The sequence below is a fragment of the Hydractinia symbiolongicarpus genome, chromosome 3 (genome assembly GCF_029227915.1).
Source record: "Hydractinia symbiolongicarpus strain clone_291-10 chromosome 3, HSymV2.1, whole genome shotgun sequence".
NCBI classification, from domain to species: Eukaryota; Metazoa; Cnidaria; class Hydrozoa; order Anthoathecata; family Hydractiniidae; genus Hydractinia; species Hydractinia symbiolongicarpus.
The window spans coordinates 9,091,295-9,109,970 of record NC_079877.1 but is presented as its reverse complement, the minus strand read 5'-3'; the positions used below and the strand labels follow the sequence as shown (position 1 = coordinate 9,109,970).

At 32.7% G+C, this 18,676-nt stretch overlaps 1 protein-coding gene across 1 annotated transcript; it reads left to right on the top strand.

The window, feature by feature from the left end:
- The first annotated feature begins 254 nt into the window (after positions 1 to 254).
- On the top strand, positions 255 to 17,711 carry LOC130635561 (BAG family molecular chaperone regulator 1-like). Its single transcript, XM_057444921.1, has 7 exons — positions 255 to 485; positions 8,716 to 8,841; positions 12,326 to 12,408; positions 12,644 to 12,757; positions 13,021 to 13,128; positions 16,712 to 16,774; positions 16,861 to 17,711. Exons 1-7 carry the CDS (start codon positions 443 to 445, stop codon positions 16,921 to 16,923), a joined length of 600 nt encoding a protein of 199 aa, XP_057300904.1. The 5' UTR covers positions 255 to 442; the 3' UTR covers positions 16,924 to 17,711.
- The last annotated feature ends 965 nt before the right edge of the window (positions 17,712 to 18,676 follow it).

Genomic DNA, 18,676 nt, shown 5'->3' with positions numbered 1-18,676 from the left:
TTACAGCCAGCCAGATATGCAAGATTTAAACCCGTCGTGTGGTCCAGCAGTTTCTTCTTTCATTCTTAGGACTGCTGGGCAAAAAAAGTTGGCGCCATGCATGCCTGAGTTTGTATGGTAAGCCAGTGCCTGTGACGAATAGGAGAGTAAAAAACGTTTCTTCTATAAAAATTCAACGGGACTCTTTTATATACAATACAGAAATTACTCTTCACTTTAACAGTAGGCTTTAAGTAAACGTTGCAAAGGTTGATTTGTTAGCTAGACAAAGAGTAAAGTGAAAGTAATGCTAGGTAGCGAGCTAACTTTGATTGAGTTTTAGTTAAAAAGTGAGCTGAAAAATGTAAGCGCATGATCGCTGAAACGAAACGAATGTTTGTTTCACCTCGATAACCCCCCATCGCATTTTAAATTTAACTGAGAAAAGAAGCCAAAAATCAAAATGTCGGGTGTAAAGCTGCGTGAGAAGTTCGCGATTGTCCACGGTAATAAAACCTTTTTTCTTTTATGTTTATTTTTTAGTATTCTTTAGTGTTTTGACATTTTTCTCCTGAACTTAACACTTCTTTGCTTGTTGTCAAAGTTTTTCTTTTGAAACCATAACTTCTTTCTTCTCTTCTTTATTTGCATATTTTAGAAGAGATAGCTAGATGTGCATATTTTACTTGGCTAGCCTCACAAACATACAGGGATACACCCTGTCTATTATTTCCAGGAGGGGCCATGGCTTAGATGGGGGAGTTCTAGAGTGTTTAATGCTAATTTTAAGCTACGCAGACCCAATTAGGTTCTGAGCTCTACCCAATTGAGGGTCTGAGCTCTACCAGCCAATTCCAGTGTTATTGGTATCACTGAGACCAAATTCCAGACTAAAATCCCACCTATTAACTGCGATCTATCGGGTTATTCCTTCACGCACACACCTACTGAAGGTGAAAAGGGTGGTGCTCTTTTGTACATCCCTAATCACTTGCAATTTATTGAACGTCCCGACCTGGATACTCTTGCATATAAAAGCAAGGAGCTTGAATCTAAATTCATTGAAATTATACGGGCCAAAGATAGAAACATGATTGTTGGATGCATCTACAGACATCCCTCGATGAAGTGTCCGATTACATCGATATTACTTCGCAATTTAACTTACTCCCGCATATAATTCTTCCCACAAGAGTTACTGAAGTTTCTAGCACGATTATTGATAATATTTATTTTAGTTCAGCCAAGTGGGACACTGTGTCTGGTAATATTATAAGTTCAATATCTGACCATTTCCCTCAGTTCTTAGTCTTAAAAAACTTGTCTGCAATCAATCCTTTGCACACCTCTGATGATATATTTGTTCATGATTGGAAGAAATTTCATCACAATGACTTTCTCACCGAACTTCACAATAAAAATTGGGATGATATCCTACAATTGAATGTAGATGATCCCAACTTATCGTTTAACAATTTTTACAATTGTATCAACAGTCTATTGGTCAATCATGCTCCTCTAAAAAAAACATGCAACAAAAAAAGAAAAAAAAAATCCAATCCTTGGATTACTAATGGTATCCTTACCTCAATAATCAAAAGAGACCATCTGCATAAATGCTTTTTAAGAGAGAAAGATCCACTTTTAAAGTCTTCCTTGCTAGAGAGTTTTAAAAAGTACCGCAACAAAATTGTATCTCTATGTAGAATGAGTAAGAGTAATTTCCTCAATAAATATTTCAGCAATAACCAAAAAAATATTGGCAATATTTGGAAAGGGGTTAAAAATATTATTTCTGTTCGTTCTTCTGTTTCTGCTTCTCCCACCTGTATGAACATTAATAACTCTGTTGTAACTGATCCAGTGACAATTGCTAATTCTTTTAATGATTACTTTGCTTCAATTGCAGATAACATCAGAATGAATATCCCGTTCACTCGAAAACATTTCTCCTCTTTTCTAAAAAATTCTACTTCTAATTCGATGTTTCTTTCACCAACTGATGATTTAGAAGTTCTGCATTGCATTTCTTCCCTTGACCCTGGTAAATCTTCTGGGCCATTCAGTATTCCTGCCCATATTTTAACTCTTGTTAAATCTGAATTATCTATACCACTTTCAAAACTTATTAATTTGTCTTTCACAACTGGTATTTTTCCTACAAACCTAAAAACTGCCAAGACCATCCCTATTTATAAAAAAGGGTCCAAATTAGAATTAACAAATTACCGACCTATATCCTTACTCTCAAATATTGATAAAATATATGAAAAAATCATATACAAACGAGTGTATGGTTTTCTCGAAGCAAACAACGCCCTCTACAAGCATCAATTTGGCTTTAGGAAAAATTACTCGACTTCTCAAACACTTCTGAACATCTCTCAAAAAATTATGGATGCTCTTGATAAAGGAAATTATGCATGTGGAGTGTTCATTGATCTTCAAAAGGCTTTTGATACGGTTGATCATGAAATTTTGCTTAAAAAGCTTTTTCACTATGGAATTCGTGGTACCCCACTCTCACTATTTAAGTCTTACTTAACAGGACGTCAACAGTTTGTATCCATCAATGGAAATATATCAACTAGTAATCTTATCAGGCATGGTGTCCCTCAGGGCTCTGTTTTAGGACCTCTTTTATTTTTAATTTATATTAACGACCTGCATTGTTCAATTAATTTTTCTTTGGTGCATCACTTTGCTGATGACACCAATCTCTTAAACTTCAGTAAATCTTTGAAACAACTGGCCAAACAAATGAATTTTGACCTCAAGCTTCTTTGCCATTGGCTCAATGCCAATAAAATTTCTCTTAATGCTAGTAAGACTGAGTACATTGTTTTTAAACATACACGGAAACCTCTTAATTACGATTTTAGGCTTTTTATCAATGGTAAAAGGCTTATACCTAGTAATTGTATTAAATATCTTGGTGTTCTATTAGATTCTGATTTAAGCTGGAAGTCTCAGATCAATGATACTGTTGCCAAGCTCAAGAGGGCCAATGGAGCTTTAGCTAAACTTCGTCACTTTGTGCCTTTAAATGTTTTTATTCTAGTTTACTATGCCATTTTTCATTCACACTTGCAATATTGTAATCAAATTTGGGGTCAGCCAAACAGTCTTGATGTTAATCGTATTACTGTTTTGCAAAATTTTGCTATTAGACTCATGTCTTTTGAATCTCGAAGAGCATCATCCAGTCACCTGTATGGTAATCTTGAGCTCCTCAAATTCTCTGATATTGTCAAATGTCACAATATTCTATTTTTACATAAACTATTTCATGAAAAATTGCCTGCTTCTATCCTTAATACATTTGCGGTTGACTTCACCCATGCTCAAGGCACTCGGGCAGAGAAAATTGGTTTGATCAATCTCCCTACCTTTAATACTATTTCTTTTGGTAAAAACTCAATTAGATTTAATGCCATTAATTCCTGGAATAAATTGCAGTCTTTAATGACTAGAAAATTTGTTTCCCTTGATTATTTTAATCTTAAAAGTGATCTGAAAAAGTACTTTGTTTCCTCTTACTAATCCTTCCTGAATTGTCAGACTTGGCCATTTTCCCGCATGGCTGTTTATCATTTGACCCACTTTTATGTGTGTGTTGTTTTGTGCGTCTCGTATCGTTTACTGTAATTGTCCAAGGGTGGCCATACCCTTTGCCTTAGCTTTATGCTATTAGGTATGGTCTCCCTTCAATAGCATTATATATTTTAATTTTGTTACCCTGACTAATTATGATATTTATTTTCTTTTTCTTTATATTTATTTTCTTTTAATTTTAATTGTATATATATAACTGCTATTGATAAATAAAAATATCTATCTATCTATCTAAGCCGAGCAAGCACTATTGCTATTTTAAACTGTAAAATTTTTCGAAATATGCTTATCCCTGTAAGTGTTGAAAAAGTTATTAGTTTACTAAAGCTAAATAAATCCAATGGAAACGCCTTGTGACTAGTAAAACAGGATCACCAGTTTTATTAAATCCTTATCCAAGTCTTTTTAACAAATTTGTATTTAGTGAAAAGGTCCAGCCTATTTTAAGATGCTGAAAACAGATGCTACAAAGTACCTTCCTGTCTCTTTTTTGCTAATTTCTATGAAAATTTTGAAAAGTTAGTGCACAAGCAAATTTTTCTTTTTACTTCTGAGCAAAGTTTCCTTAAGGTGGCAGTAACCCTTTTATGGCTATCCAAATATAAAGCTGACTTATTTACTCAGTGTCTTATTTCTCCATTTTTTTTACTTTTCTCTAAAAATATATATAGGCCTTAATACATAATAAAATGACCTTAACTTAACACCAAAATTGCCGACTCAGCAGAAATTTCTATTTAAAAATGTATTATAAGCAAGAAAAAAATCTGCTTCTACGAGCTCCAACTTTTTACAGTCCCGTTATTTTTCATCAGCTTCTGTTTTTAAATGAACCTTGGGCTAACCCATGAATAAACGGTGTGCAAAGTTTTTTTCTTCATTCATACTTTTTTAACAATAGCCTTTTGTTTTTTTCAAAAGATTCTTTTTTAGCATCCCCTGCTGCATCAAACGCTGTTAAAAAAATATTCTGAATAAAAAGATTTCTGCACACCGTATCATGGCTGCATGATTAACAACGCTAACAACGAACCAGCAGTATGGTTCCATTATTAGAGAAAAGACGAAGCAGACAACCTTTTGATATTGATATCTGAAAAGTTTTAATATAAAAAAGAAGGGTGAGTCTATCATCATCATCATCATTCTCAGCTTAACATCTGTTTTCCATGCTAGCATGGGTTGGACGGGGTATAGTAATGACCCTCTTCCAATCTGATCTCGACTGTGTTAGATCTAAACTCAACTTCCTCTGTATCAAGTCTGTCCTTATAACCTCCTGCCAAGTCTTTCTCGGTCTGCCTTTGGGCTTTGCCCCAGGAACTATCAAGTCTCTGCACTTTCTCACCCAATTTTCCTCCTCCATTCTTTCCAAGTGCCCCAGCCAATTTAATCCCCAGCCAATTCAAAGCATGTCTAAAATTTTTAAGGTAAAACAATAATGCTATCAAAAGTTAAAGCTTGTGCAGTGTAACATAATGAAGATTGTATTAAAATTCTACATAATGCATCATCTTTGCTGTTATTAATGTTTCTCTTTAATAATTACGTCATTTCTTTCTGTACAAATTGGCAAGGAGGTAGACTTAAGCTATATTCGGCAAAACTAATTAATTATTAATGAATTTTATTTTAAAGAGGAATTGTTGAGCCTTAATATTTTTGGTGATGATAATAGTATTTTAGCTATAAAATCGTGACAAATGTGTTGTAACAAAAAAATAAGGATATATAGTTTGAAAATAACCTTTCGTAACTAATTAACTAATTGTAACTAATTGTGTAAAAAAAAGAATTCCGATTTTTCAACTATCAAGTCTCTACACTTTTTTACCCAATTATCCTCCTCCGTTCTTTCCAAGTGCCCCAGTCAATTCAATCTCCCTATCTGGATAACATCTATAATTCTACTGATACTTAGCCTGCTTCTTAGCTCATCTGAACTCTTTCTGTCTCTCCGACTGGCATTACACATTCACCTAACCATTCTCATATCATTCCTTTCTAAACGGTCAAGATCTTCCTGCTTCACTGCCCATGTCTCACTACCGTACAACATTACACTTCCTACATAGGCCTCATATAACCTAACTTTTATCTCAATTGACAAGACTCTGCTAGTCAACAAAGGAAGTAACTCTCTGACCTTTTTCAAGCATATGAAAAAAAAAAGATTGTTTGCCTGCCAAACTCTTGTGCCTTGTGGTACATACTATGAAACATCTTACTCGTGCTTGGGATTGTTTCTTTATGGTCAAATAGTATTTATATTGCCCCAATTATACACAAATACAATTATAAAGCTCCATTAGCAGTAAAACAGATTGTCTCATATAAGCACTTACTTGCTAAATAAGAACAAAAGAAAGGTAAACTGTTTTGTTTTTATTATTAAGAACGAAATAAGAACAAATCACACTGAAAAATGCTCAAAAAATAAAACATTCGGAAAGTCCATAGCACAAATGGGTGGATTTAATGAATACTTACTTTGAAGTAGATTTTGTAAGATCTTCACGCATCCAACTTCATCATGTCAAATTATGTTCAGTTTCTAAACTGAACTAATTTGGTATCAGTGGCTCATCAGGAACAGTAGAAAGAAAGCAATCCAACTTCGACTTGAAACAGTCTAGGCTGCAAACAGACAGGTTGTGTATTGCCTTTGGTAGGCCATTAAACAATCATATAACTTAAACAGCTAAGCTAGCGCAACGAATCTTATAAAATGGCCCTTTTTTCACTACAGGAACAACACATTTTTGACCCAAACGATCATTAGTGTTCAATGTGATGCCTTTTTTCACCAAAGTTTGGTACTATGTTTTAATCACTTTTCAGATGTAAATTACCGTTACCATACCGTTTTCCTTCTCTCCAAAGAAAACAGAATTAATCTTTTTAGTATCCCAGAAAAACCATGAGTATTTTCATAGTAAAGGTTCTTTGCACCATTTCTTTGTCTTGTATTTGTCCTTTCATTAGTGGAGACCGTAACTGGGAACAATTGTCAAGTAATACATTAATTTTATGAACTATTACTTTGGGGACAAAAACAATCAGGCAGGAATTTCGCGTCAAAGACTTTTGCGAATTGTAATTTTTGGACAAATTTTGAGCAAAAAATAAAAAATCGCTTTATTTGAAAAGAAAAATATTTTGCGAATGGCAACAATTCTTTTTTTGTCTTATTAAGAGTAATCAAAAGTCAGAATCTGTTACTGCTTCAGGGAATTAGGATTTCTGAGAAATGTTTGTAGCAGGATAGAAGAATGATAACCGCCAATCGTTGTTTGTAGTTGATTAAAAAAGAAATAAATCACTGACTTACATAAGAATTCCCCATTTTGATACTTTTTGTGTTAAAAGAATTTTCACGTCTGTAAAAAATATATGTATAACTTTGTGTGAAAAAAGTTTAATGTTAGGTGGGGGGAGGGGGGAGGTTAAAACTTGAACCAAAAAATTAAGAATTAGGATGATAGTGATGCTACCGCTAGGTCATAGATCATCAATCTTTGTTGTGTTTGGCTTTGAAAAAACACTAGTGTACTTAAAAGGTAAAAAACACCTAGGCTAAAATAATGTTTCCATTGAAAAAGTAATTACAAATTAATCAATATAAATTTATCTAAAAGTCTTCTTCGATGTACATATACTTAACTTAGTTACATAAAAAACCCACAGCTAAAATAAAAGAGTAGAAGAAAAAATATATTTATTATTGCTCCACCAAGTAGACTTTCTGATCATTTGCTGTTGCCTGCTGGTTTGCTGCTGGTATTCTGGTTGTTTTGTGCAGACTGGTTGCCTGTTGCCACGTAAGGACGTGTGAAAACTTAAAAACTGAATATAATGTAACCGTACCTTTATTAGAAAAACCAGATCATACTCTTTAAATAATTTGCTCATCAAAAAACAAGGCTGTGTTGGTTTAAAAAAAACATAAATAACATTGCTCCTGATTACATGCATTCAAAATTCCTTCTGACAAAAACTGCCACAAAACTAAACTAGAGGAGCTTCAGAGGCTTACACTTCCCTTGGTCATCATAAAATTTCGCAAAAGAGCCTTCCTTCTAGAGCTGCAAAAGTGTGAAATAATCTTCCGGACCAAAACTTCAATCTCTAATATATATGAAAAATTTTAATGGAGATCACTTTTCAAATTTAATTTTTGAAGATTATAAAATATTTTACTGTTTAATTGAGGTGGGGCAGTCTAAGGTTATTATTTTCTGTTCCTTTTTTATTTCAATGACATCCTTGCAAAAGCGTCATTTTTTAATATAACGTAACTTATCATCACATTGACCCCTTAAATTAAATCTTGTGATGCAATCCCTATTTTTTCATATACAACCTCTAAAAAACTTAATCATGTGTGTGATTTCTTTGGGTTATATGTAACCCTCTAAAGAAAAAGTTTTTGTACAGTGTTGTCCCATTTAGTTCTCTTAGGCTAGGTACATCAACAAGGTAAAATATGTAATAACACAAAAGGAATATGTATTATTTGAAAAAATTGAACCACATAAAAACAGAAAGACTAAAAATTGCTTTTGGCTTTGTGGGTAAGGATTGGGTATACCGCCAAAATTACCAACAAAATACTGAGACAACAAAATTTTAAGAGCTAACTTCTAACTGTACATACAATGGAGATGAGCCCCCAAGTGTAAATATTTTTTTGGATCCCGAATGCAATGAATGAAAAAGATGTATGACAGCAATATAGAGGTTGTTAATATATCAATATATTTACTTGGTTATATTTCAATCAACTATCATTAAGAAAAGCCTGTTCCTATTATCATCTTTATGAAGTATGATTCTAAGGGGATACCTATTCTGCTTGGTGAATACATGTGTATAAGAAAATCCTATTAATCTAATTCAAATATGTATGCAAATTATTAGAGGCAAAGATTAATTCACTCAAAATTTTGCATTTTTACACTCTCCTCATATTTGGTAATAGGGTGCAAATGAACTATATTATGACATAAGGTATAGCATTATCTGAGTAAGGAGGCAAGTCATTTCCTGAATAAAATGCTTTGCGTCTACAAGGCATATCAGTAAGGAGTAACTACTTGTCTTTCTATTTTTTGTTTTTAGATTCAAAAAAGCATGAAATCATCATTGAGGTGCCACCTTCACATAAAGTTACACTAAAAGATTTTTCAGATGCAGTTGCTAGAAAATGTGGTGTTCCACAGCACAAACAGAAACTTATTTGCAAAGGTGAGTACAACAAGATTATTATAAATTTGCACAAATTACCACAGAGAAACTTACAATATGTGTGTTTTAAATTTGGTTGGAAAAAAGTAGTAGTTACAAAGAAAGGAGGTTGCAATCCAGGTAATTTGCGCCACAACGCATGTTCGCTTATGTGATGGTCAATATTTAGAATATGACAGCGGAATGTAAATAGGCAAGAAAGTGAACTGATGTCATTGGTAGCAGATTGTACTCTCAGCGGAAATGCCTTTTTTTTTCGAAAATGGTAAAGTGTACATAAGAAGTTAATGATAACACCTGAAGTAGTTTTCAATATTGATTCTGAAGGTGAAATATACCAATAGAAGTTTATAATTTGTTTATAATATATTAATAACTGTATATTACAAAATATATCGTAGTACCAATATAATTTCTTAAAATATGTTCAAATTATGGTTATAAATAAATCATTGAATATAATTAGGAAGGGTATCTTAATAGATCACACATCATGTAATCATATTATCAGCAAGTGCAAATAGATTATAACCAAACAGAACTTATGTGCATTTATTTTAGATATCTATTTATGTATTTAATTTATTTATTTATTTATTTAGTATTTCTTTGTTGCAGATAGCAGTAATTTTTTAAGTCACAGGCTTCTGTCACTTCACTTCACTGCTTCTTGTTTATACTAGAAAACCTTTTTTTCATAAACTTTAATTTTCTTAAAATTAACCTAGAAACGATGCTATTTCTTAACATATTTTATATATAAGACCCACTCGAAACAAAGTAATATCAGCATGCAGAACTGGGTTATTATTAGAACAGATTCTAAAAAAACTGTCTAAAATTTGAACACTTCTTTTCAACTTTTCTTACATGTATTTGTTTCAATAATCTTTTTACGCTCAAAAAAAACAAAAAAAATCTAGCATATTTTTAATAGCGTAATAACACAAGGTAATTTTTTATGTCTACTTTAAAATAAAGTTAGATTGACAAAAAAAACTGTTCTGGTTAATATTGTGAAGTTGCCTGTTTATCTGAATTTGACTGGCAGAACACAAAAAAACAAAATCGATATATACTTTCCAATAGTGTGTTTTCCACTGTGAATGACAGACTGTATTTGTCGTTATCAGAAATTTATTCCTCCTAAAATTATGTTTTAGAAAAATCTTGGGGCCCATTTAGCTGGTCTAAATTATTTTAACAAATATTTCCCTCAAAAAATTATTTTTATGTTCAATGAAAGCAGGCCAAAAAAAGCAGATTAACATACTGGTTCACAAGTAATAACGATGAGATTGCTCTTGTTACATGCTTCAAAACAAATTTAATTTTTTGTTTGTTTTTAAAACGTCCATACTGTGTAAACAACACCAATACATATACTGCATTGAAATTGGCAGACAATGAAAATTTTCACACACAATAAAAGTTTTTGTTTTCATAAAAATACAAGAAGCCCTGGGGGCTCTAAGAATTTCCGCTCGCTACCGAAATATTTGATGACAACCTGCTAATTCGTTGTGTTATTGGCCAAACATTCGAAGAGTTTTGATGCATGAAAGTGGTTTTAATTTTTGGACCAATTTTGGCCTAAAATGGCATTTAGGTGACAAAAATCAAAATTTTTATGTCATCATTATGTTCAGCATACTTTTTTTGTTAACTTTGCCAATTTTTGTTGAAAATGAAGTAGTTTTAATTTTTGGACCAATTTTGGCCTAGAATGGCATTTAAGGTGGCAAAAAAACAAAATTTTGATGTCACCATCATATTCAGCATACTTTTTTTGTTTACTGTGCCAAATTTTGTTAAAAATAAAGTAGTTTTAATTTTGGACCAATTTTGGCCTAAAATGACATTTAGGTGACAAAAATCAAAATTATTATGTCACCATTATGTTCAGCATACTTTTTATGTTAACTCTGCCAAATTTTGTCGAAAACAAATACCAATTTTGTCCTGAAAAGTCATTTAGATGACTTCCCAGTAGTTAGGCAGCTTGGGTACGAAGTTTACATCTGTGACGGAGGAACGTGTAATCCCAGGGTCGATTTTTTCTCAAAAAATGCTCCGAAAGAAAAAAACGACGGTTTTAAAGAATTTCCTACTCGGGCGCGGAAATTCAATTATGTATCTGATGTGGTATCGATATATAATCTATTGTTTTAATTTTAGGATCTTCCTGTCCATGTTTTCTGCTATTGAAGGACGGAAGAAGAACATTCAAAATAAGCTAGATTTAATAATTTTTCAAAAACAAAAGAATATGCCTAAAATAGATTGATAAAGAAATTAAATATTTATAATCCAACTCAGTTAATAAATAATTCACATAAACTTAAAATTAAAATTCATCTTGAATCAAGTCCTTCAATTAGTGCTTTTTAGTTTCATCATTTAATAAAACGAAAATTAGTAAAGAATTTTATATTTGAGTTATGAACACATGGAAAATAAAGCTAAGCTGATGCACTATGCTAGTACAAGTGCTGGTACTAAAATTTTAATTTATTTATTTGATTTTTTTCGCATTTCACATTCCATGTTTAAGGTAGAAAATCTTTTTTCTTTGCAGTGTTTAAGGTAGAAAATCTTTTTTCTTTGCAGTGTTAAAGGTAGAAAATCTTTTTTCTTTGGGGTTTTTTAAAGTAGAAAATATTTTTTTCTTTGCAGTGTTTAAGGTAGAAAACATTTTTTCTTTGCAGTGTTTAAGGTAGAAAATCTTTTTTCTTCGCAGTGTTTAAGGTAGAAAATCTTTTTTCTTTGCAGTGTTTAAGGTAGAAAACATTTTTTCTTTGCAGTGTTTAAGGTAGAAAATCTTTTTTCTTCGCAGTGTTTAAGGTAGAAAATCTTTTTTCTTTGCAGTGTTTAAGGTAGAAAACATTTTTTCTTTGCAGTGTTTAAGGTAGAAAATCTTTTTTCTTTGCAGTGTTTAAGGTAGAAAACATTTTTTCTTTGCAGTGTTAAAGGTAGAAAATCTTTTTTCTTTGCAGTGTTTAAGGTAGAAAATCTTTTTTCTTTGCAGTGTTTAAGGTAGAAAACATTTTTTCTTTGCAGTGTTTAAGGTAGAAAATCTTTATTCTTTGCAGTGTTTAAGGTAGAAAATCTTTTTTCTTTGCAGTGTTTAAGGTAGAGAATCTTTTTTCTTTGCAGTGTTCTATGTAGAAAATCTTTTCTCTTTGCAGTGTTGAAGGTAGAAAATTTTTTTTTCTTTGCAGTGTTTAAGGTAGAAAAGTTGTATTTGCTAAAACAGTTCAATAAAAATTTTAGAGTTAGCAGAAAACTTAAGAGAAAAAAAATTATCTGTCGAATTCTTCTTGATACGTTGTGTAACATAAAAAAATATGTTACCTCGAATTTCTGAATTTAGGACCTCCTAAATGTTTTTGCATGGACGAAAATTTAAAATCATGTTTTATGGAATTATAGATTAGTTTTTATATTGTAATAAGATTAAAAAATCAAAAATTTTTGTTTACAGGAAAAACACTGACGGATTTTTCATCAACTTTAAGTGATCTTGGAATAACATCCAAGAGCAAAGTCATGGTTATTGGTAAAAAGGTATTTTTGTTCTTTATGATGTTGTTAAAGATTTTTATTAAAAAAAATTGACCCTACAATCAGGCTTCCAAGAGTATGTATGGAAATTTTGCAGAACACTAAACCAGTTGCGCTATATTGGTTTCGATTTACGAGGATGTCATTGCAACGTCTTCATAAAATTTAAAGAATTAGATGAAGCACATGTCCTTCTTAAAGAACTGAACATTGAAAACTCTTTACTTGATTATTTTAGTTCGATATGGCCGAGCAGCAAAATATAACTAGCATTGAAAAAATTGGTAGACAAACAGAAGAACTTTGGAGACTGTTCGAAGAAATTAAACAAGAAATAACCGGTGTCGAGCAGGTATGAGTTGAACGCTGTTTAATGTGAATTTGAAATTATTTAGGGGAATGTTTTTTTCAATACTATTTTATTCTCTTACCATCTGGCTTTGCGTTACAGATAGAGATCTAGAATATACAATTTTAGCGCATCATATCTTTTTCTAAACTTGTAATGAACCACCAATCGACGGGGAGAGGCGATGTTAAAAGACACTAAAATTCCCTATTTAATAGAAAATCTCTCTTTTTGTTTACCTGTTAATTTTTAGTCTTGTTTTGTAGGGTTACTTAGAAAAAGAACAAGAAAACGAATCGTTTAACAAATTGACGAAGAGAGTAAAGTACCTCGGCGAAGGACTGATGAAAAATTTAGAATCTTTAGATGCTTTGGTAAGAATGAACTGCTGATTTACAAAAGTGTTATTGCTGCAAAACGTGTGCATTTTTATGACGACTTTGGTAATACACGGATGTCGTGCCTTTAATAATAACCCTTTAACCATATTAGACCTGTGTTTTTGACAACTCCCGGATTCTTGAAAAATGCGCCTTCCTCATAACGTGTGAATGAAAAAACGAAGTGATGAAATTCAGTGGTAATGTTGCATGAAACAAAGCAGCATTAACGTAAAAGTTTTTGCTAACGTCAGCATTAACGCGATGAAGTCATCAAGGAAATGTTGTTAGGACATTTTAAGCTATAATATTTAATTGTGTTATCCAGTTTTTTACTACCCATCAACACATCATTCATTTTTATGTTTTCAATGACGTCATTGCGCGATTTGTTAATTCAAATTTGTTCCCTTCGTGGAAAACGGGAAAACAAAGCAACAGTTTTTGAAGATCTGTTTATAATCTTTTATGTACCAAGTATTATCTGAAAAATTTATAATAAATCAAAACTTAAAACTATTACCAAGGTTTATAAGGATGTAATGAGAATCATGTCTGAAGTTTGTAAAATAAAATCTCACAGCAACTGACGCCTAAGAGCAACTGACAATAACAGGGTTCCCACAGACCCTGGAAAACCTGGAAAACCTGGAAAATATACCACTTTTTGAAAAACTCAGGGTAAACCTGGAAACGCACCTGGAAAAAATTTTGACCCAGGGAAAATATATGGCATTTGCAAGAGACTCAGGGAAAAAAAATTTTGGTAGCAAGTTGAACTGAAGTTGTGTTACTATTATTTCATTGTTAGCTTTTCAGCATGATTAATGGTAGCCATAGTGTTCAACCAAACAGATTTATGCAACTTTTAATTTTGTTTATATAGATACAGCATCTCTTTTCTTCTGGCGACACTCTTTATAATATAAACAAATTGTTAATGTAGTTTTTTATTCTGTAGCTTGCATGTGATTTTAAAAAGTGATAAAAGTTTAGCGATTGGTACTTGTGTAATGCAGTTTGTTGTAATCTATGGTGTTCTGTTCTTATTTTTTGTAAGTTTTTAGTTCTGTTGTTTTCTAGTGTATTAAAATAAAATATGAAAGATCAAACCTATTTCTCAAAGGATTGGCTGGATCATCCAGACTTTAAGGAGTGGATTGTAAAAACCAAAGATAACACAGAGGCTCGATGTAAAGTTTGTCATAAGACGATCAAGTTGTCAAATATGGGTCGTCAAGCCTTAGTTAGTCATACAAGTGGTAAAACTCATAAAATGCATGTAGACCGAAGGCAAATGTTCTTTAAAGCAAAAACTATTAGTAATAGAAGCGAACAGCCTATTAGTATTGAAGAGCCAAGTACATCTAGTGATTCTACCTCTAGTGGTTCTACATCTAGTCAAATTCAGTCAGTTCATAAGACTAAAGCCACAGAAGAAACTTCACTTGAGTTGCTATTAAAAGACAGTCAAAAGCAGAAATCTGAAATAATTTGGGCCTTAAAAGTAGTTGTTAACGGCTTTTCTAACAATTCTTGTACTAACCTTGGTCAAACATTTAGATGCATGTTCCCAGACAGCAAAATTGCTCAGTCATTTGAACTTGGGCCTACCAAAGTCCATTATATCATCAACTTTGGAATTGCCCCATACTTTAGAGACATCTTGTATGATTCATTGAAAAAAGTTGAATGTTATGTTGTCTCTTTTGACGAAAGTTTGAATACTGTAACTCAGAACTGTGAAATGGATGTACTAGTAAGATTTTTTGACCCTGTTGATGACAAAGTTAAAATCCGTTACTTAGACTCAAGCTTTCTTGGACATAGTGCTCACCAAGATTTGTTCAGCCATTTCACGAAGACGCTTGGGAAATTAGATCCAAACAAAATGTTTCAAGTATCCATGGATGGACCTAGCGTTAACTTCAAATTTTTGGAAAAAGTCCAGAAAGACCGTCTTGACAATGAACAACATCAACTCATTGACATAGGTAGCTGTGGTCTTCACACTATTCATGGTGCTTTCAAAAATGCTGCAGTTTCTACTGAATGGAACATTAAGAAAATACTCCATGGTTCTTACCAAATATTGCACGACACACCAGCCAGAAGAGATGATTATGAAAGTGTGACATCATCTAATGTTTATCAAGGAACTTTCTTTTCTTATCAAATTAGTCTTAACATTAAGTCACGGTCAAGCGTCAGTTGAAAGAAGTTTTAGTATTAACAACTCTGTCCTCAGACAAAACATGAAAGAAGAATCTATCGTAGCTAAAAAGGTTGTGAGTGATCATATGATTGCTAATGGTTTAAAACCTGATAGTATTCAGGTAACTAACAAGCTGCTTCGATCTGTAGCTTCTGCAAGACAAAAGTATGAAGACAGTATAGAACTACAGAGACAGAAAAAACGCAATGAAAGAGATGAGAATCAAAAGCGCATATTAAATGATGAAATAAGAGACACAAAAGCTAAACGTGATGATTTGCAGAAGACATGTGAAGCATTAGACAAAGAATTCGTTTCATCAGTAGAGAAAGCTGAAAAAGATAAAGATAACGTTGTGTCACTTGTAACCAAGGCAAATGCATTGAAAAGAAGAAGTGTTGAGTTGAAAACTCAAGTAAAAAGCTTAGATGAAGCACTCTTGGTTTTAGAGGAGAAGAGGAGGAAAGTTTGTAAATAAAAACGACTAAACAACTGGCTGTTTCTATTTTGTTTGTTTTTGTGTTGGACTGATTTTGTCTTCTGGATAGATCTTTAGTTTTTGTTTGACTGTAACCCATTTCGTTTTGTTTTATTTTGGACTGAAGTCAAACTTCTCAAGATACGTTTTTAACCAGCACCATTTACCTTATTAGATGGGCCTGCTACCCACTAACCTGTCTTAAGTCAATGTTCCACTTTCTGGGCTTGAAACTGTTCTGCAGTAGTTAACTTCAGACTAATATCAAGCTAAATGGAATAACAGTTTCTGGCAGTTAGCAGTGTTCAGAAGTACATAAATCTTCTTTTGCTGAAGTTTACATACACACCTGTATTCAAATGCTGGATAATATACACCCAAATGTTTCAATTTCAGTTTCAATTTCTCCCACTGTCTAATATTTATGTTTCTATTTAATGACCCTAGTTTTTTAGACGCTATTTAGTAATATCTAATGCCTGCTGTTTTTTACTTGGGGAACCAGGAATTGAACTTAGTATGCTTAATGTTTATTACCTTGGAGACCCAGGGAAAACAATATGTTTTTTTATGTGACCCAGGGAAAATAATATACTTTTCAAGGGTCATGTCCAGGGAATTTTATATGCTTTTCTTGAAAGCTCAGGGAAAAGTTTTAGAAAATTTCTGTGGGAACCCTGAATAAGCTGTTTCTCAGTTTTAACTAAAAGAGATAAGAACTTTTATTTTCACCGTTTTTGTATTTCCATTATGGCCATTGTGCAGTCATAAAAAATGCAACGAATCTCTGCTTACAAAATACCCTACTATTTTTTGTTCTGTTTTCTACTGCTGACTCTACTTTCTAAATAATATATCTCATATTCCTTCTTTTTTGTCTGTAGAACTTGGACAGCAGTTTTTTAGATGCGAGGGAAAAACGGAAGTTGTTGATAACGAAAATTAATGTAAGGATATTGTTTGCTTGTTTGTTCGATGTAATGTTTAATTTGTCGTTCGTTCGTATACCTGTTCGCATTCTTTTTTATCTTAGGGGTACCTTTCAACTGTGGACGCAGAAGAAGAACATCTAAAAGAAATAACATCAAAACTATAGCATTAAGCTTAATATAGTCAAAATGTAGAATTTATTTATATATACAAATGTTAGTTAAGTAGCAAGGCGAATTAGTTTATTTTAACGCATGTAATCATCTACCTCCATGATGCAATCTAGAAGAAAAGGATTAGAGGTCTGTTTTGTGGTTTCTATATTATATATTCCGCACTTTTGTGTATTGGACCTCGCATTCCATTTTGTTGTGAAATAATAGCAATTTTGTTACTAGGTCGTTTTGTGTTGATGCACGAATTTTTTGAAATAAAATGTCTTTTTTTTAATGATTGTTTTATTACACAGGATGGTACTCAAACCAAATGAAATCACCATACTTTACAACTGTTTAAGAAGCATTGTCAGAAAAAAGACTTATTCTTGCTTTTGTGATCAAGTTTCGGTAAAAAATAACTTAACTTAAAAGCTCTAGCAAAGAGGAAGAAACACATGTAGACTTTTCAACTAAAAAGGTTTTTTTATCAATATATACCAGTCGTTAACCCGTAAAAAAATCCAGGCGATCGCCCATTCTACATATTTTGTGCATTTCCAGCACAAAACAATTTGGTTACCATGTGGAACAAAATGCGACTTTATTATAAGTTAAACTGGTAGTTAACTCGTGGATTTTTTCGTCAGTGTAACGTAATGAAGTGCTCTACAGGAGTCTAAAATTGAGCTGCGGATATCAATGTTAACACGTTGGTAACCCGTAGGAAAATCCAAATCCAGCCCTAGTACATATTTCGCATTTTTATTTACGTTTATAAATATTTCGTATGCCAGTAGCACGTTTGTTTTTTCTTGCGCACACGGGGGTCGAATACGGCATTTTCATCCCCAGGGGTCTTTAAAATAAGCATCGAAAGTATCTGAAAGAGCTCTGCAGGCGAGAATGAGAATACGAGTCTTATTATCAATAGGCCGTTAGCCCCTTAAAAATCTTCGGAAATCAAAAATACAATTGCCCTTTTCGCCAAACATCTCGTACAAATAGTATAACATCAGCCCTGCTGTCGTTAACTGGTGAAAAAATTCCATGGGAATTCAACCGTTAGGAAACCGGATTAAAAAATATCGCATTTGCTTTTGCTCCTTTCGTAGCATGATCATTTTCAAATGTTTCCTCGAGCACATATAGACAGTTGGAATGTGGGTAATAATAACGAACGGAGATAAAGAAAAGACTTTTAAAGAGGACTGGCGTGATGGTGACAAAATCGTTTTCTATCAATTTAACAAGCTCTGGAAATTTGGACATAGTTTAGCATTTGTTGGCAAGTGAAACTCTCATTATAACGTATAGAATATCGATCAATCGCTGGCATCAGAATTGGAGCTTCTAACTCAGACAGTGCTCAAATACACAATTGTTTCTAATAAAGAAAATTTGTTCTTTTTTTTTAATTCTTGTCAACGTTGTTCCATGGGCTTCGTTTCAGTGTTATGACTTGAGATATTTCCCATGACTATAAATACGGTTTGAGTGCCAACATGGTTTATATATCCATCCAGATCCAAGTCGGCACAGTGACTTGGATTACTTATAATAAAGGGGGAAGATACATTGCACTATGGAGTAGGTCTTGTCACTAAGTTAGGGCAATTAAAAATTGTTTCTCGACTTATTTATCGGTTTTATGATAATCGTTACTGTCGTTACCATATCGTTTCCTCAAAGTCTACTTCACGGTACCGAAAAAACCTTTTGATCGTTTCCGTCAGCTTCAAATCGCGATAACGAAGGATCGTT